Source organism: Thalassophryne amazonica, chromosome 9 (genome assembly GCF_902500255.1).
Source record: "Thalassophryne amazonica chromosome 9, fThaAma1.1, whole genome shotgun sequence".
Taxonomy (NCBI): Eukaryota; Metazoa; Chordata; class Actinopteri; order Batrachoidiformes; family Batrachoididae; genus Thalassophryne; species Thalassophryne amazonica.
The window spans coordinates 74,535,739-74,558,722 of record NC_047111.1 but is presented as its reverse complement, the minus strand read 5'-3'; the positions used below and the strand labels follow the sequence as shown (position 1 = coordinate 74,558,722).

The 22,984-nt window shown below is 40.4% G+C and overlaps 1 protein-coding gene across 3 annotated transcripts in view; it reads right to left on the bottom strand.

The window, feature by feature from the left end:
• heatr6 (HEAT repeat containing 6) overlaps nucleotides 1-22,984 on the bottom strand; it is a 43,986-nt gene that overhangs the window by 9,060 nt on the left and 11,942 nt on the right. Inside the window, exons 5-19 of one of the 3 annotated variants that reach the window (XM_034178386.1) lie at nucleotides 18,417-18,531; nucleotides 18,239-18,340; nucleotides 17,710-17,874; nucleotides 17,343-17,591; nucleotides 16,982-17,152; nucleotides 10,677-10,883; nucleotides 6,015-6,114; nucleotides 5,541-5,920; nucleotides 5,329-5,451; nucleotides 5,014-5,097; nucleotides 4,450-4,584; nucleotides 4,207-4,329; nucleotides 3,872-3,996; nucleotides 1,410-1,506; nucleotides 331-535 (exon numbers count right to left, since the gene is read on the bottom strand). In XM_034178386.1, coding sequence (XP_034034277.1) covers nucleotides 331-535; nucleotides 1,410-1,506; nucleotides 3,872-3,996; nucleotides 4,207-4,329; nucleotides 4,450-4,584; nucleotides 5,014-5,097; nucleotides 5,329-5,451; nucleotides 5,541-5,920; nucleotides 6,015-6,114; nucleotides 10,677-10,883; nucleotides 16,982-17,152; nucleotides 17,343-17,591; nucleotides 17,710-17,874; nucleotides 18,239-18,340; nucleotides 18,417-18,531 — 2,381 coding nt within the window. Of the gene's footprint in view, nucleotides 1-330; nucleotides 536-1,409; nucleotides 1,507-3,871; nucleotides 3,997-4,206; nucleotides 4,330-4,449; nucleotides 4,585-5,013; nucleotides 5,098-5,328; nucleotides 5,452-5,540; nucleotides 5,921-6,014; nucleotides 6,115-10,676; nucleotides 10,884-16,981; nucleotides 17,157-17,342; nucleotides 17,592-17,709; nucleotides 17,875-18,238; nucleotides 18,341-18,416; nucleotides 18,532-22,984 lie in introns of all 3 variants that reach the window. The other 2 variants (XM_034178387.1, XM_034178388.1) reach the window with 2 other exon arrangements.

Sequence of the window (22,984 nt, the reverse complement as noted above, 5' to 3'; positions counted from 1 at the left end):
ATCTGCTTTTTTTCTACAAAATTAAACAAGTGAATGAACATCCTCCGAGGCCGGTGATTCCATAATTTTTGACAGGGGTTGTATTAACACACAGTCACATTAACTATAATTTCACAACAATAAACCTACAGTATGTCTGTTATGTTGCCATAGTAATCCCACTCTTCAATTCCAAATATCAACCAGTTGATCAGGCCAGAGATAATCCGTGGCTGTTAGCATGAGTCCTGGGTTGATCCATTTATGAACAACAACAAATGTAGGTCACTATTTGGTGATGAAAAGACATATGTGCTTACTGCCTCCCAAAATCAGAAAAATCACATTTACCTTGAAGCAACACAGGGTTTTTGAAAGCGGTTCCAAGGGCGTAACAGGCGTTCCATCGCACTTTCATTATCGTCTCTGAATGGAGAGACTCCACAAGAGTGCGGACTGCTTCCTCCACTGGGCACTGGAACACAGACCGGGTCATCTGACTCTCACGCAGGAAATAAAGTAGATTCCCCAGTGCTCGGACTGTGTAACAAATCACCTGTGACATTCAAATAAGGAATCGCAAACACAAGCAAATCAAAAACAGGATCAAAAATTGGCACCAGAATGGCCTGACAGGTACATAACAAATGCAATGAAACTACTTAGCATTTAAAGTCCACTGGCAAATTAGCTTCAATCATGCAAGTTCAGACATTCTCGTATAGGTGTTGCACTCCATTACCAGATGAATCACTAAGAACCTAAGCACGTTTTTCTGAACATCAGCAGGGTTTTTTCAACAGCTTCTAAATGTGAACGGAGCGCAAGCGGCTGACTCCAGACAAAAAACCGTACCCAGCATCTTTATAAGTGGTCCGAGTCAGTGTAAGTCTTAAGTTGAAAGCCCTTCACCATTTCAGAAAGACACTGACAACATCTAGCATTTTCTCAGGCAACCAATCAGATGAAACAAAACTTCTCAGCTTCACAGAAGGTGAGACTTATTTGTGATTTCTGTCTACAATAAGCTGATTTGTCACACAAAATCTATCACAACAGAGACAAAATAATAACCTCATCTGTGACACCAGATTGGACAGACACAATGTTCCTGCTGATAGTGAGTTCTTTTTATCAGTTGTATCCAATCCAGCTTTATTTATAAAGCGCTATAAAATCACCCAAAGGGTCAAAAGGGTACAACCTAGTCGTTAGCTGTTTAATGTCACAGAAACAGATCTCACAAGGGGTCATTTTTCCCTTTTTAGGAAAGTGTTGAGATGAGGTGCTGGGATTAAGCATTTCTAGGAACCCTCAGCACTTTTCTGCCAATAAATAAATAACAAAAAGAAAAGAAAAGAAAATGCTTTATAGACACAGGCCTTATATGACACTCTAAAAACAGATCTAAATAAATGTGAGTAACAAACCCGATCATGGACAGCTGATGCTCGAGTGGCTGCCTGCAGCATCTTTAGCAGCAACATGTCAGATATTTCTTCCTGGAAGTCCATCCCCATTTTCTCCCTGAGAGACAAGTAATAAACACTTAAGTAAAAGCTCCAAAAAAACAGAAGGAACAATTATTTTTTTGATAAGTATTCAGTCACATAACATTAAAAAAAAAAAAAAAGATCTACTAGAGCAAACGTGTATTTCTGACAAAGACAAAAATGTGGTGTCTGGCATTGTTAAACAACTGTTTTCAAATTTTCTGACTCTACCTCTTTCACCCTGATCAGCCCCAAAAATTAATCCTTTCTGATTGCAGGTTTGATAAAATCATCCCTGATACCACTTTTTTCCAGACTGAGTACAAGTACATACGTTTGAGTACTCGTCAATACAGAGTACCGATACGCATACTTAATGATACCATTACAGTTTTATGATAATTTTGAAAACATGTTTTTATTCATCTGTTGTTCTTACTTTTTGACTGTAACTGCTACCACTATCATTAGCTTTGTTTTTATTTACAAACATTTCACTTAAATCATGTAACTTCACTTTTTGACTACAACAAGTTGTCCTTTAACAGTGTGTTTCTTAACAAACATGACACTGCCAGACATCTTACTGAAATGTAACCTGTGGACTTCAGCACTACAAAATATACAACACCACAGCAATAACAGAACTGAAACTGTCCATCACTAACTTTGTCTGTGAGCACTAAGCCTTTTTTGAAAATGTGAGGGGCAGATTCTTTTTGATGAAAAGAAGCTTCTCTGCATTATCAGCTGTGAGAATGTTTGTTTTTATCTACACAGTAAATTTTGCAGAGTAAAATTTACTCTGATGGGAAAACATTTGGTCCCAGTCCAAATAGAGTTAAATAGACTATCACAGTGCTAAATCAACTCTATGACAGTGTAAAATCAACTCTTACTGGAGTAGAAACACTTGATTTGAAAAGATTGTAGAGTTGATAGAGTGTATTGTACTCCATTTTGAGCATTTTAATCTACAGTGGAGGGGGCTGTTTGACCATTATATTTGCTTTTTATTGCAGTGATTGTATGTGCTTTTATGTATTTTATTTTTAACAACCTTTTATTGTGCAGCACTTTGTGGGTCTCTCTGCTTGTGAAAAGTGCTATATAAATAAAATTTACTCACTTACTGTTTACTACATAGCTTGTAGCAGCGAAGCAGTTGAGAGGAGCAGCAAAGCTCAACTCTCTACTCAATAGCAGTGGCGCTGTGAGGCGGAGTTCTTGGAAAATAATGCAGTGCTGATTTATGGTTTGATTTATAAATAAAATTAATATGACAGAATAACTCCATTAATGTTAATTTTGTCATTTGTACAAAGTTAAAATATAACACATATCCTTTAATTTGAAATAATGCACTAGTTCTGAAGTTTTGTAACAAACACAGACAGATGCCAAAGAGATTATGGGTAAATGAGACTCCACTAACATTGATTAGTAGACTCATTCATTCTATGTAAAAACCAACACGTTAATGTGAGGTGTTTGTGTGTGTGTGTGTTGCATATAAATGTGCTTTTGTAAAATATGCCATTTTAATTATATGTAAAAAAAAAAAAAAAAGAAATTTGTAAAAGTCATAACTAAGTCAAGTTGTGATTTGACAACTGTCTGATGTAACCAGAGTCAAAATGCATAGAACACTGCCATCTACTGGCACTCAGACACTCAGACTCTTACCCATAATCCTTTTCATAGTTTTTTTTTTTTTTAGCACCAGAGAGTTCTGCGGTTTAAACAGAATCCACAATGACAATTGTAAATTAACATTACACAACCAAAATGAATATTTGTTTCTTTAGCTGCAGCAACAGGCTGCAACAAATATCAAGCACGCAAAGAATTAGAATTTATGGGACATCTCAATACTTAGGGTGAATATTGCCATGAACACTACTGGCCAGTAGACAGCAGTAGAGACCGTAGAGCAAACAGGAAAATATTGGAGAAGCAACCTGAGCTTCTTCTGACATTTAAAACAAACTGCTTGAAGTTCCTTCCTCATTATCACCAGAGGGAGTTTTTCCTTGTCACTGTCGAATGTGTGCTTGCTCGGGGGGTAAGGTTAGACCTTACTCCTGTGAACCGCCTTCAGGCGGATTTGTTGTGATTTGGCACTATCCAAATAAATTTAATTGAATCGAGTCACCTGCTTACAGATTCATCTAACATGCATCCTTTTCACCCCACAGTGACATGACAAGTCACCTTTTCACCTTCTTGTACAATCAAGCTGTGCAATACAACTTCTCCGGTTGATGAGTCCTTGGTAAATATATTCATTCCTAATTATTCAAGCTATTTATGACCAAAATTAATTAATAAATATAGCTCATGGACTTCCAGGAGACTCATGACTGTAAATTACATCATAACTGCACACATTTTCTTACATATTGATAACAAGAGTATCTGTGAGGTGGCCTAGAGACCAGTGAGCGCTGGCCCAGACAACTGGCGATCGATCATCAAATGCAGTGAGGATGGTGTTTGCTGTATCTGCAAGGAACATCACATCCTGGAAAGACACAAAAATCCCCCTGTAAATTAAAACACTACTAATGCACCCTGCGAGTAGTTTGTAATATAGCATTTAACTGGCTCGGTGATGTCTTGATAAATCTGATTGATAAATTCAGAAACCTTTAGTGTTGTAACATTTAAAGGGAGTTTATATGAATCCTGCCTTCCAGCACAAAGCGCAAAAAATGTTTTGTGTAGTCCTTACCTCTCGCAGACATGGGAACTGTACATAGAATCCAAGAGCTCTGACTGCTGCACTCCTCACCATATAATTTTCACTGTAGAACAGCCCCAGTAATACAGTGATGCACATTAGCTGGGTCTTGTCCTAAAATAACATTGTACATCAAACACACACATAAAACTACACATGCATACGTATCACATACAGCAGGAGAGAAGTTCAATATTGGCTGTGTTCAGATGGTTCAGTCCAAGGCCAACTCACAGGCAGCTGTGCAAAGGCCTCTGGCAGGATATGGGACAGCACATCACAGGCACTCGACTGCAGCTTAGGATGGTTTTCATTCTGCAAAGCTCCATTCAACGGTCCACTTAAAACTTCAGACCACAACTGCACAACCTACAATCATGCACATGAGATATGCATTAAATGAAAGCATATTATTTATCACTTTCAAACTAGCACAGCACGCTGTGCAACAGGGATTCTTTTAGAACACATCTACCTAATGTGTCTCCAGAAATTCAGGTGTCATCAGCTGTTTTAATACAAGGTGCACATCAAGGGTTGAATGTTGCTTTCTGTGTCCATACTGATATCCAGCCATGCAACGCCTATAATATGTACTGCAGACGTTTTCTTGATTCATGTTTGAATGTGGATTTCCACAGAGTATTCATTTAAGCAAAACCTGTGTTGGGCAACCTGTCACACACCAGAACTAAATAAATAAATAAATTTAGAAAAATACATAAATTTTATTCGATCTCAGCAGAGGCAAACTGGACTTTCCTAATGCCATTTCAGTAATATAGAGATGGTAGTTACTTTGTCGATGGGGACCCTCGAGCTCTCGGGCACATTGTTTGCTTTGTACTGCTGGATTATTCCTGTCCCAAACTCTTCAAGCAGCTAAAGCAAAGATGACAGGAAAAGCATCAGTGGAGTGTTACAGACATTCTGACCAAGTTCATAAGTCAGTAATAATTTGTAATATTTATTTTTAAATGCATCATTGAAATAGATAGATATATAAGCAATAATACCAATTTTAACAATTACACCTCCACTGTCAGGTATAAACTGCATTTTCAATAAATCATTTGTGCTGTGACCATTACGAATCTGGGTGGATGACATCACCTTGGAACTGTGCAGTTGTACAGAGCGGTCTGCATCTACAAGGCAGTGGGTGCTCAACTGCACAATCTCAGTCAGATGTGGCTGGACTAGAGAATAGTAGCCGCACAACAGATTGGAAAGAACCTGAAATTTGCAGGTATAGGAAAGTATTTAAGTATGAGTGTCTCAGTGGCTTTGCCTCTTGTTTTTGACTTTCAAACATCATCGCTAACCTGTAGAGCTTCTACTCTGACAGGGGCAGGCTCCAGCACAACTCTTCCCATTTCTCCTCCATCACTGTTTGACTGGTCCTCCCTGGTTTCAGTCACCAGCAACATACACAGCTGCATCAGCCACAAGGGGGCCGTGTCACCCTCTCCTGGTCTGTCAGGAACTTGCTGTTGGGAGGGTACAACTGGTGTAGGTGAGGACAAAGAAACTGCACCTCTTTGTCTCCATGGGAGCACAGAGTTTTGCTGTGTGAAAGAGCAGGCGCCGCCATTACTGCTGATGCCCTCTGGCTGCTGGAGGAGTTGCTCCACCTCTGGGAGAGGGGCCTGATTTTTCAACAGAGCCCCATACAGTGTTAGGACTGATACGCGTACATTTGCATCTGAAATCATAGAACAGTTGTGCCAGATTAGAAAAGACTTCTCCGTATGTTACCGAATACATGCAGAGTATTTAGAGTGACAAAGTTTACAGACCTTTGTGTCGTACATAGGGAGACAACTGTTTGAAGAGTGTGCTGAGTAGACCAGGTTTAAGGCGATGATAGGGAGAGTTACCCAACAGGTAAGCCAAACACTAAAGGGAATACAATGCAAGCAAAATACATCTGCATATGCAATCAAAGATGACTTGTGTTTCCTGTACAGTCCATATAAATATAAAAATTACACTATAGTACAGTAAATCATGTGGCTGTTAAAGTACTTTTTTCTTGGGGGGGAGGACTTGTGATAAGGCAGAGCATATGGCCATTAGTGTCTCCATTGTGACAAAGCTGTTGGGTAATAAACAGAAATAATTACTGTGGGTTATGATGATTGTTAGATAATATCTTGTTGGGAAGGTGTCGTAGCACGGACCCACAACAGGGGGCGCAAATGAACGGACAATGAGTAAACCAAAAGGCAACAATTTACTGTTGTGACAATACACAACTAAATGTACAGAAATTGCAAAGTCAATTAACACCAGGTGACGTGTGGGCAGGCTCGAAGATAGAAGACCCCGACGAGAGAGAGACCGCGCTCCACACGGCCTCCACCACCAACGGTCTGAAGAACACCGGAGCCGCCAAGTCCCGAATCCCCAGGTGACCTCTGTCTTCGGCTGTCGACCCTGGTACTGCTGGCAGAAAGCAGAGAAAAGATGAATGAGTGTAACTCCTTACACTCAGTGGTCTATAGTCTGTACACAGTTAGGAGGAGAACCTCCACCTCCGAATCACACACTCGTGCAGCTCCTGGTGTGACCACTTATCTGTAGCGCGGTTGTCGTCGTCACGCTCCACGCCACTTCCCAGATAAGGGCGAACACCACAGGATACCGGCTGCAACAAAAGTTCAGGTTATTACTCAACGTATGAGACAGCAGAGAAATTACCTTACGGTAGTCGATTTCTCGGCGAGGAGGTGGAGTCACGATCCGGCTTTTAAGTTGGTGATGATGATGATGAACGAGTGACAGCTGGTGCAGGGGAAGAATGACAGCTGTCACTTCTTCAGGGTCCGGCGCCCTCTCGTGCTTGGAGCCCGCACTCCAAGCAGGGCGCCCTCTGGTGGTGGTGGGCCAGCAGTACCTCCTCTTCAGCGGCCCACATAACATATCTGTGCTAATTCCTTATTTCATGTTAGTTATCAAGTATTTGCTTTTGTTATCTGTTTAGAAGTGTCTGGAACCTGGTTCTAACTGATTCAAGGTTTCAACATAAGAGTTAAGTTTAACTTCCACCACACATGTGCAAGCTTCAGACAAAGGGGGGGCTCCCCCATTTGTGGGACGCCAGTAAGATTAGGTTTGTGAGACTACAACCCACCCATTGTAAGGCCTACATTCTCTTGTATAAAGGCTATATGTCCACGTTCGAGGTCTTTCAGAAAATGGAGCCCGTGTGTGGGCTCTGTGTATGGGGACCCAGGCCTAGTTTTCAGTGTGACTTTCAATAAATTCAAACTGAGGAATATTGATTTTGTTCTTTGTAAGGGGCGGTATATTACAGAAAGAACCGGGAGGAATTACAATGATCCAACTACACAGGTCCACAAATTTTTACATTTGACAGTCTACACCTCAGCATGACCACTGGATGCTACAAGTACTCGGATACTTAGTTCCATCATCTCTGTCTTCATGTTTGACTTGCTTAGTCTGTCTTGCTTAGTTTTTTTTTTTATTATGTTATTGTTTGTATGGCCAAAACAGTTGGTTATATCTCTGTCTGGTCTGCTTGAGGTTTCTTCCTACAAAAAACACTAAGGGAGTTTCACCCTTACCACTGATGCCTATGCACTTGTTCAGCAGGGGTAGGTAAGGTTGGACCTCATCTTTGTGAAGCATCTTGGTGTCAGTTATGTTGTGATTTGTTACTTCATAAAGAAACTGAATTGAATACAATGTACTCCACATGAGGCAGAAAAAGAGACGTAAGTCCTATATAGGCCATGGTGCCTGTGCTTATCTCCAGATTCTGCAGCATGAAGCAGCAAGAGTCTATCACTCCCTCGAGACAGGACACCCGTTACTTCGGCAGCCAAGACCTGTGTCTATTTACAGCTACTAGGAGGAGTGAACCAATGCACATTGTCTTGTACAACCCCGATTCCAATGAAGTTGGGACGTTGTGTAAAATGCAAATAAAAACAGAATTCAATGATTTGCAAATCCTCTTCAATCTATATTCATTTGAATACACCACAAAGACAAGATATTTAATGTTGAAACTGATAAACTTTATTGTTTTTGTGTAAATATTTGCTCATTTTGAATGAACAAATATGAAATGTCTTTTCAAAACAGTTGGGGCAGTGCTATGTTTACCACTGTTTATCACTTTTCCTTCTAACAACACACTAATAGTTGAAGCTTTGTAGGTGGAATTCTTTCCCATTCTTGCTTGATGTACGACTTCAGTTGTTCAACAGTCCTGGGTCTGTCGTATTTTACGCTTCATAATGCGCCACACATTTTCAATGGGCGACAGATCTGGACTGCAGGCAGGCCAGTCTAGTGCCTGCACTGTTTTACTATGAAGCCACGCTAATGTAACACGTGGAGAATGTGGCTTGGCATTGTTTTGCTGAAATAAGCAGGGATGTCCCTGAAAAAGACATGCTTGGATGACAGCATGTGTTGCTCCAAAACCTGGATGTACCTTTCAGCATTGATGGTACCATCACAGATGTGTAAGTTGCCCATGCCATGGGCACTAACACACCCCCATTACATCACAGATGCTGGCTTTTGAACTTTGTGCTGGTAACAATCTGGACGGTCTTTCTCCTCTTCTGTCTGGAGGACACAACGTCCATGATTTCCAAGAACAATTTGAAATGTGGACTCATCAGACCACAGCACACTTTTCCACTTTGCATCTATCCATTTCAAATGAACTCGGGCCCAGAGAAGGGAGCGGTGTTTCTAGATGTTGTTGATGTATGGGTTTTGCTTTGCATGGTACAGTTTAAACTTGCACTTGTAGATGTAGCAACAAACTGTTAACTGACAATGGTTTTCTGAAGTGTTCCTGAGCCCACGCAGTAAGATCCTTTACACAATGATGTCGGTTTTAATGCAATGCCGCCTGAGAGATTGAAGATCACGGGCATTCAATGTTGGTTTTCAGCCTTACCGCTTACGTGTAGAAAGTTCTCCAGATTCTCTGAATCTTCAGATTATATTATGGACTGCAGATGATGGAATCCCTAAATTCCTTGCAATTGCACGTTGAGAAACATTGTTCTTAAACTGATGGACTATTTTTTTTTTTCCACACAGTTGTTCACGAAGTGGTGATCCTCACCCCATCTTTGCTTGTGAACGGCTGAGCCTTTTACGGTTGCTCCTTTTATATCCAGTCATGACACTCACCTGTTTCCAAACAGGTGTTCTTTGAGCATTCATCAACTTTCCCAGTCTTTTGTTTACCGTCCCTTTTTTGAAAGGTGTTGCAGGCATCAATTTCAAAATGAGCAAATATTTGCACAAAAACAAAAAGGTTTGTCAGTTTGAACATTAAATATCTTGTCTTTGTGGTGTATTCAATTGAATATAGGTTGAAGAGGAGTTACAAATCATTGTACTCCGCTTTTATTTCCATTTCACACAACGTCCCAACTTTATTGGAATTGGGGTTGTATAAGGACACAGACAGGTAGCATGAGCGGGATTCAAATTTAAGTCTGGGTCATTCCATATAAACTCAACCGAAGTCCAAAAAAAATCGCCCATACTCACCAACTCCGATTTGGCTTAACAAAATTTTGTTTGTGCCTCTACATGTATGGCAAATCCAGAAAATATTCACAACACTTCACTTTTTCCATATTATGTTCCTCCAAAATGTAGTAAATTAATTTTTTGGCTAAAAATGTGACTCATAACACCCCAAAATGACAACATGGAAAACTTTTTTTTTTTTTTTTTTGTGCAAATTTATTAAAAATAAAAAACCAAGAAATCACATGGACGTAAGTATCCACACCCTTTGCGCAATACTTTGTTGATGCACCTTTGGCAGCAATTACAGCCTCAAGTCTTCTTGATTATGATGCTACAAGCTCAGTGCACCTATCTTTGTGTAGTTTACACATTCCTCTTTGCAGTACCTCTCAAGCTCCATCAGGTTGGATGAGGAGCGTCAGTGCACAGCCATTTTCAGAGCTCTCCAGAAATGTTCAGTCAGATTCAGGTCTGGGCTACTCTGAAACCCATGTTGATAACACTGTCGGTATTGTTTACACACAGGATCAGCTGATCGCCCTGAGCCGGCCGCTTTGTCAGTTGTAAAACATGACATCAACTAAATGTGCCAAATAATAAATACAATTATTCACAAAACGTTCTCATTTTAATTTCTTGTGCATTCAGTTAAAATCGTTATAGAAACTTTGCATAATTTATTGCCACCCTTGAAAAAATGTAAGCTACCTATTTTATAAACACTACCCAATCTAGAACCTGTGGATCTCCACAGGCAACATGCTAGTTTAAGTACAATTCTTGTCATGTTTTCCATATTAAAATATCTGGCAGTAAAAGAGAAGCCAACATCACCATTCAAGCAGAGAAAACTAAAAGGAGTCATTAGTCAGTGGTGTTATATGAGAAGTAAAATGTGTTTATAGAGGGGGTTGTCGTCATACCTTTATGACCTGTGTGAGTGTGTGAGCAGAAGCCTCAGCCAGCAGAGCCAGTCCAAGAGTTCGATGTAGCTCTCGGATGGAAGTAGCCAGGGAGAATGACAGAGAGGTGAACGACGCACGAGGAGTTGACATATCTTCTGCCACTGCCAGGAATTGACGGGAACCCTCCAGCATGGCTGACACTACTTGAATTGCACATGCACGTACCTGGAGGGTTGAAGTCAGATGTTACAGCCTTCTTAGAGGGATAGGAGACAGTCACTCCTATGAAGCTGGCCATACACCACATGATACTGGGCGAGTACCGGCCATTCACCGCAGAACAAATGGTGCAAAAGAAATGTGGGGGGATAAAATAAAATTCAGAATGAGGTGCCATGCTGACAAAATTAAAATATTTTTTTGCTGCTGTGTAAGTCTTTTCAGTTGATCCCTTGTTTTCACTTGGATATGCATATTAATTTGGCACAGGTTTTATGCCAGATGGCGTTACTGATGCAACTCCACGTTATATGGAGAAATGTGGCAGGGGTGGGGTATGAACCGGGAACCAATATATAAAACTTGTTTATATTTGTAATTTATCTTTTATAACGGGAAAATTTCCAAGCAAAATGAAAATGGCTAAAGTTGTCCCTCTATTTAAAAGTAGAGATAAACACATTTTTACAAACTATAGACCAGTCTCTTTACTCCCACAATTCTCTAAAAATTTTGGAAAAGCTATATGACAATAGATTAGAGTCATTTATTGGAAAGTATGAAATTCTTAATGAATGCCAATATGGTTTTAGGAGTAAGCGGTCCACTTCAATGGCAGTAATTGAAACCATAGAGGAGATAACCAATGCTATAGAGAGAAAGAAATATGCAGTTAGCATTTTTATAGACTTAAAGAAAGCTTTTGATACTCTTAATCATTCAATTTTGATTAAAAAATTAGAAATGTATGGTGTTAGGGGAGTTGCACTGCAATGGATACAGAGTTAGTTAACGGAGAGAAAGCAGTTTGTGAAAATGGGTGAGTTTACATCAAATAACTTGGAGATTTTATGCGGAGTACCCCAAGGTTCAATTTTGGGGGCAAAATTATTTAATTTATATATAAATGACATATTTAACATATCCAAAATGATGAGAATGATTTTATTTGTGGATGACACAAACATATTTTATGCAAATTAAAATTATAGTGAACTTACCTGTATTATTAATGAGGAACTGAATAAACTAAAAAGTTGGATGGACACAAATAAATTATCTTTCAATCTAGATAAAACTAAAATAATGTTTTTCGGAAATTACAAAGTAAACTCTGAGATAAAGATATGTATAAATGGTGTTCAAATTGAATGAGTATCAGAATGTAATTTTTTTGGTGTAATAATAGATGAAAAAATAAGCTGGAAAAAGCACATTAGATATATACAGAGTAAAGTTTCCAAAAATCTCGCAGTTATTAATAAAGTTAAATATTTGTTGGAGCATGATGCCCTTCGAGTGTTATATTGTACACTGATTTTGCCTTATTTAACTTACTGTATAGAAGTATGGGGTAACAACTATAAGAGTTCACTTCATCCCCTCGTTATATTACAAAAACGCGCAGTTAGAATTTTGCATAAAGTAGGATATCTAGACCACACAAATGAATTGTGTATCAGGTCAAAATTATTAAAAATGACTGATTTGGTAAAGTTTCATACTGCATTACTAATGTTTAAAGCCAATAAAAATGAACTGCCATGTAATATACAGAAACTGTTCTGTAAGAAAGAAGGACAGTATGGATTGAGGGGATGTGGTAACTTTATAGTAAATTATGTAAGAACTACTCTGAAAAGTTGGTGTGTGTCGGCATGTGGAGTTAAATTATGAAATCATTTGGACAACCACATTAAATTGTGTGGAAACACTTAAGTTCAAAAAGAAATAAAGAAATTAAGTTAGCACAGTACATAAACGAGTAAAAATGTTTATAGAGTTAGTAAGAAGTGTAGACTATTGTATAGACATAGAACAGTATTTGGTGTATGACATTATGCCAGTAATGATCAGGGTGCAAGACTATTTGTAATTGCTTAGAAGGTTAAAATGTGTTAAACTTTAAATGAATTGAAGATAATGGAATGCCACTGATGCAATTGTTAGTACCTAACTATATTCTAATGTAGATATAAAATGTAAATGTAAATATGAAATTGTTCTATTCTGTTTAGTTATGTTATTTTCTGATTTCTATCTTATTTGAGTGTATTTAACTGTGGATAGTAACGGGTGTACGGGGTGGGCGTTTATAAGCTTTTGCCTCAGCCCATGCCCTTTCAGCCGCACCTAATTTGAGAAACTGAGTTGTTATATTTTTCTTTTGTTTGTTTTTTTTAGTTATGTTAGTAAGAGTTTGTTGGTATTTTCTTTTGTTTTGTTTATGTGCGTGCTGAATAAACTCATTCATTCATTCATTCAACCTTCCGTAAACCAAGCGCACTAACCACTTGGCCACTACCCCTGCTCTGTTGCTACTGTATGTATTTTCATTAATTATTGGCTGGATCCTCAGATCCGCCGATCAAATTGGCCAATGATTCCTGAAAAAAATGTCATTGCATCAAGAGGGTGAAAAACAGAAAGCAACACTGAACTTTTTCACAAGGAACACATCAGATAAGAGAAAGAATCACACAATCAGATAAAGTAAATTCCCAGAGACACACACATATATATACAGTGAGGCAAATAAGTATTTGATCCACTGTCAGTTTTACAAGTTTTTCCACCTACAAAGAATGGAGAGGTCTGTATTTTTTAATCATATGTACACTTCAACTGTGAGACAGAATCTTAAAAAATAAAAATTGACAATCACATTGTATGATTTTTAAATAATTCATTTGCATTTTATTGCATGAAATAAGCATTTGATCACCTACCAACAAGCAAGAATTCTGGCTCTCAGACCTGTTAGTTTTTCTTTAAGAAGCCCTCCTATTCTGCACTCTTTACCTGTATTAATGGCACCTGTCTAAACTCGTTACCTTTATATAAAAATAAATAAAGACACCTATCCACACACTCAATCACACTCCAACCTATCCACCATGGCAAAAACAAAAGAGCTGTTGAAGGACACCAGGGACAAAATTGTTGACCTGTACAAGGCTGGGATGGGCTACAGGACAACAGGCAAGCAGCTTGGTGAGAAGGCAACAGCTGTTGGCGTAATTATTAGAAAATGGAAGAAACACAAGATGACTGTCAATCTCCCTCAGTCTGGGATTCTGTGCAAGATCTTGCCTCGTGGGGTAAAGATGATTCTGAGAAAGCTCAGAACTACACGAGAGGACCTGGTCAGTGACCTGAAGAGAGCTGGGACCACAGTCGAAAAGATTACATTGGTAACACATGATGCTGTCATGGTTTAAAATCCTGCAGGGCAGCAAGGTCCCCCTGCTCAAGCCAGCATGTCAAGGCCCGTTTGAAGTTCACCAATGACCATCTGGATGATCCAGAGGAGGCATACGAGAAGGTCATGTGTTCAGATGAGACCAAAAGAGAGCTTTTTGGTATCAACTCCACTCACTGTGTTTGGAGGATCAGAACAATTCCAAGAACACTGTCCCAACCGTGAAGCATGGGGGTGGAAACATCATTTTTTGGGTACGTTTCTGCAAAGAATACAGGACAACTGCACCATATTGAAGTGAGGCTGGATGAGGTCATGTATCGTGAGATTTTAGCAAACAACCTCCTTCCCTCTCAGGAAAAGCATTGAAGATGGGTCATGGCTGGGTCTTCCAGCATGACAGTGACCCCAAACACACAGCCAGGGCAACTAAAGAGGGGCTCCGTAAGAAGCATTTCAAGATCCTGAAATGGCCTGGCCAGTCTCCAGACCTGAACTAGATAGAAAATCTTTGAAGGGAGCTGAAACTCAAAACCTGAAAGATCTGGAGAAGATCTGTATGGAGGAGTGAACCAAAATCCCTGCTGCAGTGTGTGAAAACTTGGTCAAGAACTACAGGAAACATCTGACCTCTGTAATTGCAAACCAAGGTTTCTGTATCAAATATTAAGGTAGCTTTTTCTATTGTATCAAATACTTATTTCATGCAATAAAAAGTAAATTAATTGTTAAAAAAAAAAATCATACAATGTGATTTTCAGATTTTTTTTTTTTATTCTGTTCCTCACAGTTGAAGTGTACCTATGATAAAAATTACAGACCTCTCCAATCTTTGTTGGAAAAACCAGCAAAATTGACAGTGGATCAAGATCAAATACCTACTTGCCTCACTGTGTGTGTGTGTGTATATATATATATATATATACACACACACTCAACAAAAATATAAACGCAACACTTTTGGTTTTGCTCCAATTTTGTATGAGATGAACTCAAAGATCTAAAACTTTTTCCACATACACAATATCACCATTTCCCTCAAATATTGTTCACAAACCAGTCGAAATCTGTGATAGTGAGCACTTCTCCTTTGCTGAGATAATCCATCCCACCTCACAGGTGTGCCATACCAAGATGCTGATTAGACACCATGATTAGTGCACAGGTGTGCCTTAGACTGCCCACAATAAAAGGCCACTCTGAAAGGTGCAGTTTTGTTTTATTGGGGGGGGGGATACCAGTCAGTATCTGATGTGACCACCATTTACCTCATGCAGTGCAACACATCTCCTTCGCATAGAGTTGATCAGGTTGTCAATTGTGGGCTGTGGAATGTTGGTCCACTCCTCTTCAATGGCTGTGCAAAGTTGCTGGATATTGGCAGGAACTGGTACACGCTGTCGTATACGCCGGTCCAGAGCATCCCAAACATGCTCAATGGGTGACATGTCCGGTGAGTATGCCGGCCATGCAAGAACTGGGACATTTTCAGCTTCCAAGAATTGTGTACAGATCCTTGCAACATGGGGCCATGCATTATCCTGCTGCAACATGAGGTGATGTTCTTGGATGTTGGCACAACAATGGGCCTCAGGATCTCGTCACGGTATCTCTGTGCATTCAAAATGCCATCAATAAAATGCACCTGTGTTCTTCACCATAACAGACACCTGCCCATACCATAACCCCACCGCCACCATGGGCCACTCGATCCACAACATTAACATCAGAAAACCGCTCACCCACACGACGCCACACACGCTGTCTGCCATCTGCCCTGAACAGTGTGAACCGGGATTCATCCGTGAAGAGAACACCTCTCCAACGTGCCAAACGCCAGCGAATGTGAGCATTTTCCCACTCAAGTCGGTTACGACGACGAACTGGAGTCAGGTCGAGACCCCGATGAGGACGACGAGCATGCAGATGAGCTTCCCTGAGACGGTTTCTGACAGTTTGTGCAGAAACTCCTTGGTTATGCAAACTGATTGTTTCAGCAGCTGTCTGAGTGGCTGGTCTCAGACGATCTTGGAGGTGAACATGCTGGATGTGGAGGTCCTGGGCTGGTGTGGTTACACATGGTCTGCGGTTGTGAGGCTGGTTGGATGTACTGCCAAATTCTCTGAAACGCCTTTGGAGACGGCTTATGGTAGAGAAATGAACATTCAATACACGAGCAACAGCTCTGGTTGACGTTCCTGCTGTCAGCATGCCAATTGCACGCTCCCTCAAATCTTGCGACATCTGTGGCATTGTGCTGTGTGATAAAACTGCACCTTTCAGAGTGGCCTTTTATTGTGGGCAGTCTAAGGCACACCTGTGCACTAATCATGGTGTCTAATCAGCATCTTGATATGGCACACCTGTGAGGTGGGATGGATTATCTCAGCAAAGGAGAAGTGCTCACTATCACAGATTTAGACTGGTTTGTGAACAATATTTGAGGGAAATGGTGATATTGTGTATGTGGAAAAAGTCTTAGATCTTTGAGTTCATCTCATACAAAATGGGAGCAAAACCCATTGTGTATATATATATATATATATATATATATATATATATATATAGTGATCGCAATCTCTACTGGCAGAAGCGCAGTTTCTACCAGATCGCAATTTCTACCTTGACATATACATAGACACAATACAAATAATAAATGTTTTTTTCATTCGTGTAATGTAAAAACATATTTCATGAGGTGAAAGATGGAATGTTCATCCAATGAGATGGAGTCGAGTTGAATGGAACATTTTATCTTTCACTGAATGCTGCACGCGATGCTACCGCAGGTGCGCCACACACAGAGCAATGCAGCCTGTATTTCTCTGCGTTACCGGTGTAACACACATTCTTAATATCACAGTGTAACATACATTCAGGTTCAGCAGGGAAGGTGTTGTACCTTGGCTGATGGGTCCTTCAGTATAACTGTGAGGAGAGTAAGGGCCGGTGGCCCTCCAATAGGAGGCTCTGGGATGAAGGAAGACCAGTATCCATACATGGTCTGCTTCTCTATGCTTTTTAACACAGTTAGCAGACACTGCAGAGCTCCCTGACGCACACGACCATGATAATATCTGAAAGGGCAAAGTCTTGAGTGGATAAACTATTCATCTCATTCATAGACAGTTCTGGTGGATATTACAACCAATCACTGCTTTTTCAGCTAACCAGCATTGGAAACAAAATACCTAAAAACCAACAACTTAATATAAATACAATTTGAAATGTTAGAATGTTGTTATAAGTGACTGCAGAGTTCAGTACCTCAATTTGTTCTGAGCTGTGTTTTCTTGGTCAGAAATTTCAGAGTCAGAACTGCTTTGTTTCCAGGATGGGTAAAAGGATGTAACCGAGGGTTTAGATAAGGACTCTCCATTTCTAAATTCCTCTCTTCCTCCTCTTACCCCACCCTTCTGAAGCACCGGCACCACTTCCTTCTCATCTTCTGCTCCGTCCTCAACTCTGCCTGTCTTCTTCCCCTTCCCTCGGGACTTCCTCTTTTTATTTTTCTAAAAGACAATAATAAAGAGCACAGTCAGACTGTTACAGATGCGGTTAGAATCAACAACTGGATTTGAATTAAGACCAAAAAATAAATAAACAAATAAAAACAGCAGCTTGTCTTACCCCTGAGATGTTGCCAGGCACTGTAGCTTCTGTCTGTGCTTCTGGGGGTTTGGCTGGTTCAGGAGGTTTTGATGGAGCAAGACCCTCATACTGAGGAAGAGGTGCTGGGTAAAGCACAGCCGGCCAATCAACACTACCAGCAGGACCTCCATGGAACATGAGCTTCTGCAGGATACAATTTATTGTTGCAATATTCAGAAAGCACACACACATTTGACATTTATGCAATGTAGCACTACACCCGTCACATCTGCAATGTCATCCTTTGTGTCAGCAAAACGCACACATTCTGAAATAGGCTCAATCCTTTTCAGGTAAAGGTGGTGTAATCCTCGTCATCCTCAGAAACATACAAATTATTTACCAACAACCACAAAATGTACAGTAATCACTTCCTCGACTCCCCATGTGGTATTTATGACATGTATTGAGTATGTACCATGTGTTATTGAGTTATTGTATGTAGAAGAATATAATGCATGCACACACACTGTGTACTTGGTGGCAGGACTAAGTTTGGATTTTGCACCTTGAGAACGGCCAAAACAGACCCAAGTTCTTCCTCTCCACCAAACGTCCACTTCCCAAAAAAAACACAGCTCTGAAGTCCCTTCAGTGCTGCCTGGATCACCTATACAAAGACCACAAGGTCAGACATGATTCAGGGTTTTGTGCTTGTTGTCCAGCTTTTAATTATTTATTTATACCTTACAGTAGAAGAGCTCGTCAATATCAGGAGGTTGGGGTGACTGCAGTGTTTGCAGGAAGACTTTGAAAAATATACTTCTGTACCGGTCATCCAAAGGAGGCTGACCCGGCATCCTGGAGAGAAATAATACTGTGGCAACAACATACAGTTTCATTACAGAACATAAGACTGAAGAACTGCCCAATTTGTTGACTAGAATGCAGGCAAATGTACAACCCCAATTCCAATGAAGTTGGGATGTTGTGTAAAATGTATTCCATTTCAAAATGAGCAAATATTTGCACAAAAACAAAAAAGTCTCAGTTGGAACATTAAATATCTTGTCTTTGTGGTGTATTCAATTGAATATAGGTTCAAGAGGATTTACAAATCATTGTATTCTGTTTTTACGCATTTACATTTCAAACAACACCCCAACTTTATTGGACTTGGGGTTGTACATGATGTACATTTTCAACACAACTCAACATGGGACCAAGCAGCAGTTACCATTGCTACATGCCAACGTAAAATGCAGTTTTGTCTTTAGTGCAGAGCTCACAGAGTAGGCACCTAATGCAGATCAAAACAAGTCTCACTACTTCACGCAGTTACTCTTAGGGGAGGTAATGGTCTAGTGGCTAAAGCATTGGGCTTGAGACCAGAGGACTGTCAGTTCAAATCCCAGTCTGACCAGAAAATCACTAAGGGCCCTTGGGCAAGGTGCTTAATCCCCTAGTTGCTCCTGGTGAGTACCTTGTATGGCAACACCCTGATATCAGGGTGAATATGAGGCATCATTTGTAAAGACTAGACTGCTGTAGTCCTTAATGTCTTCATGTCAGTGGATACTGTTGCCTAGAAACATCAATACATTCGTATAAGACCTGGTAGACTGCATATACAGTGCGTCCAGGAAGTATTCACAGTGCCTCACTTTTTGTCCACATTTTGTTATGCTAGTCTTAATATAAATGGAGTAAATTCATTTTCCCCCCTCAAAATTCTACTCACAACACCCCATAAGGACAACATGAAAACCATTTCTTTTTTTTTTTTGCAAATTTATAAAAAATAAAACACTAAGAAATCACATGTAAGTATTCACACTCTGCGGTCAATACTTTATTGATGCACCTTTGAACAGCCTCATCCTCACCACACACGCCTCTAAAATCCTCATTTGTCTTTGTGGTACCCCGTACACAAACTGCCCCAAACTGTTGTTGCTAAATTTTTTAACTTCTTGAAATTAGCGCCCCGCTCAGAGATGAGCCTCTTTAACCGAATATACTGCCTCTAAAAGCCCCTCAGAGCCACCATTCTCCCACAGTTGTTGAATACCTCCTGCGTGGCTCAATATTGACTGTTCATTAGTTGGTGGGACCAGGGCTTCACATGCCATTCCAACTCATTATAGGAACTTTGCACAATTTAAAGGAGAACAGAAATGCCCATGGATTATTTATAGCATGAATAAACACACACACAAAAAATGTGTTCTTTTGATAGTTCAAGAAACACTAAAGTGCATAAAACATCTACAAAAAACCTTGCATAAGTTGTGGTCTGAGAGGCTTTGACATCGACTGGCTGCGGCCATTTATGCAGGTCAGGCAGGTGACGTCATTGGTTGGAGGAAGATGAGCCTCGTTCTGAGATTCCCTGCCAGAGGCACCAACATAGATGTTAAATATGACTACTACAGTCCACACTCCCAATGCTGCCCACTAAACGCGAACGTGCCTTCATGGACAGCGACATGACACCTCCTAACCGGGCCAAATATTGACGAAGTTCCCAGATGTTAATGCATTTTCAATGGGGATTTGCAACTGAACACACTCAGAAAAAACATTTGCAAAATATGTGTTAAAATGCCATACCTGAATATCAAGCCAGTAAAATTAATTAACATTAAATCATGCCAGGAAAGTATTAAACTTACTGACACCCACACATTACCAAATATTAGTGTTGAAAGTTACACAGATCTGCGCTGCTGGGCTGAACCAAGCTGCTGCTGTTTTCAGCATAGGACGGCTCCTAAAACCATTACAAAACACAACACACACACACGCACGCATATATATATATATACACTCAACAAAAATATAAACGCAACACTTTTGGTTTTGCTCCCATTTTGTATGAGATCAACTCAAAGATCTAAAACTTTTTCCACATACACAATATCACCATTTCCCTCAAATACTGTTCACAAACCAGTCTAAATCTGTGATAGTGAGCACTTCTCCTTTGCTGAGATAATCCATCCCACCTCACAGGTGTGCCATACCAAGATGCTGATTAGTGCACAGGTGTGCCTTAGACTGTCCACAATAAAAGGCCACTCTGAAAGGTGCAGTTTTGTTTTATTGGGGGGGGGATACCAGTCAGTATCTGGTGTGACCACCATTTGCCTCATGCAGTGCAACACATCTCCTTCGCATAGAGTTGATCAGGTTGTCAATTGTGGCCTGTGGAATGTTGGTCCACTCCTCTTCAATGGCTGTGCGAAGTTGCTGGATATTGGAAGGAACTGGTACACGCTGTCGTATACGCCGGTCCAGAGCATCCCAAACATGCTCAATGGGTGACATGTCCGGTGAGTATGCCGGCCATGCAAGAACTGGGACATTTTCAGCTTCCAAGAATTGTGTACAGATCCTTGCAACATGGGGCCATGCATTATCCTGCTGCAACAAGAGGTGATGTTCTTGGATGTATGGCACAACAATGGGCCTCAGGATCTCATCACGGTATGTCTGTGCATTCAAAATGCCATCAATAAAATGCACCTGTGTTCTTCATCCATAACAGACGCCTGCCCATACCATAACCCCACCGCCACCACGGGCCACTCGATCCACAACATTGACATCAGAAAACCGCTCATCCACACGACGCCACACACGCTGTCTGCCATCTGCCCTGGACAATGTGAACCGGGATTCATCCGTGAAGAGAACACCTCTCCAACGTGCCAAACGCCAGCGATTGTGAGCATTTGCCCACTCAAGTCGGTTACGATGACAAACTGGAGTCAGATCGAAACCCCGATGAGGACGACAAGCATGCAGATGAGGTTCCCTGAGACGGTTTCTGACAGTTTGTGCAGAAATTGTTTGGTTATGCAAACTGATTGTTTCAGCAGCTGTCCGAGTGGCTGGTCTCAGACGATCTTGGAGGTGAACATGCTGGATGTGGAGGTCCTGGGCTGGTGTGGTTACACGTGGTCTGCGGTTGCGAGGCTGGTTGGATGTACTGCCAAATTCTCTGAAACGCCTTTGGAGACGGCTTATGGTAGAGAAATGAACATTCAATACACGAGCAACAGCTCTGGTTGACATTCCTGCTGTCAGCATGTCAATTGCATGCTCCCTCAAATCTTGCGACATCTGTGGCATTGTGCTGTGTGATAAAACTGCACCTTTCAGAGTGGCCTTTTATTGTGGGCAATCTAAGGCACACCTGTGCACTAATCATGGTGTCTAATCAGCATCTTGATATGGCACACCTGTGAGGTGGGATGGATTATCTCAGCAAAGGAGAAGTGCTCACTATCACAGATTTAGACTGGTTTGTAAACAATATTTGAGGGAAATGGTGATATTGTGTAAGTGGAAAAAGTTTTAGATCTTTGAGTTCATCTCATACAAAATGGGAGCAAAACCAAAAGTGTTGCGTTTATATTTTTGTTGAGTGTACATACACACACACACGCACGCGTACACACGCGCACGCGTACGCACACACACACGTACATATGTACACACGCACACACACACACGATATGTAATCCAAAAGTAATCAGATTACAAGTAATCTGATGTATGTACATACATACATGTAATCCACATGTATTCTTTCAAAGTAATCCTACCCAACCTTGAACACACACACACATATACATATATACACATATATATATATAAGAGAGGCCAATATGGCTGAGATATGCTCTCTTCTCCTAGTCCCTGTCAGTACTCTAGCTGCAGCATTTTGAATTAACTGAAGGCTTTTCAGGGAACTTTTAGGACAACCTGATAATAATGAATTACAATAGTCCAGCCTAGAGGAAATAAATGCATGAATTAGTTTTCCGCATCACTCTGAGACAAGACCTTTTGTAATTTTAGAGATATTGCGCAAATGCAAAAAAGCAGTCCTACATATTTGTTTAATATGCGCAATGAATGACATATCCTGATCAAAAATGACTCCAAGATTTCTCACAGTATTACTAGAGGTCAGGGTAATGCCATCCAGAATAAGGATCTGGTTAGACACCATGTTTCTAAGATTTGTGGGGCCAAGTACAATAACTTCAGTTTTATCTGAGTTTAAAAGCAGGAAATTAGAGGTCATCCATGTCTTTATGTCTGTAAGACAATCCTGCAGTTTAGCTAATTGGTGTGTGTCCTCTGGCTTCATGGATAGATAAAGCTGGGTATCATCTGCGTAACAATGAAAATTTAAGCAATACCGTCTAATAATACTGCCTAAGGGAAGCATATATAAAGTGAATAAAATTGGTCCTAGCACAGAACCTTGTGGAACTCCATAATTAACTTTAGTCTGTGA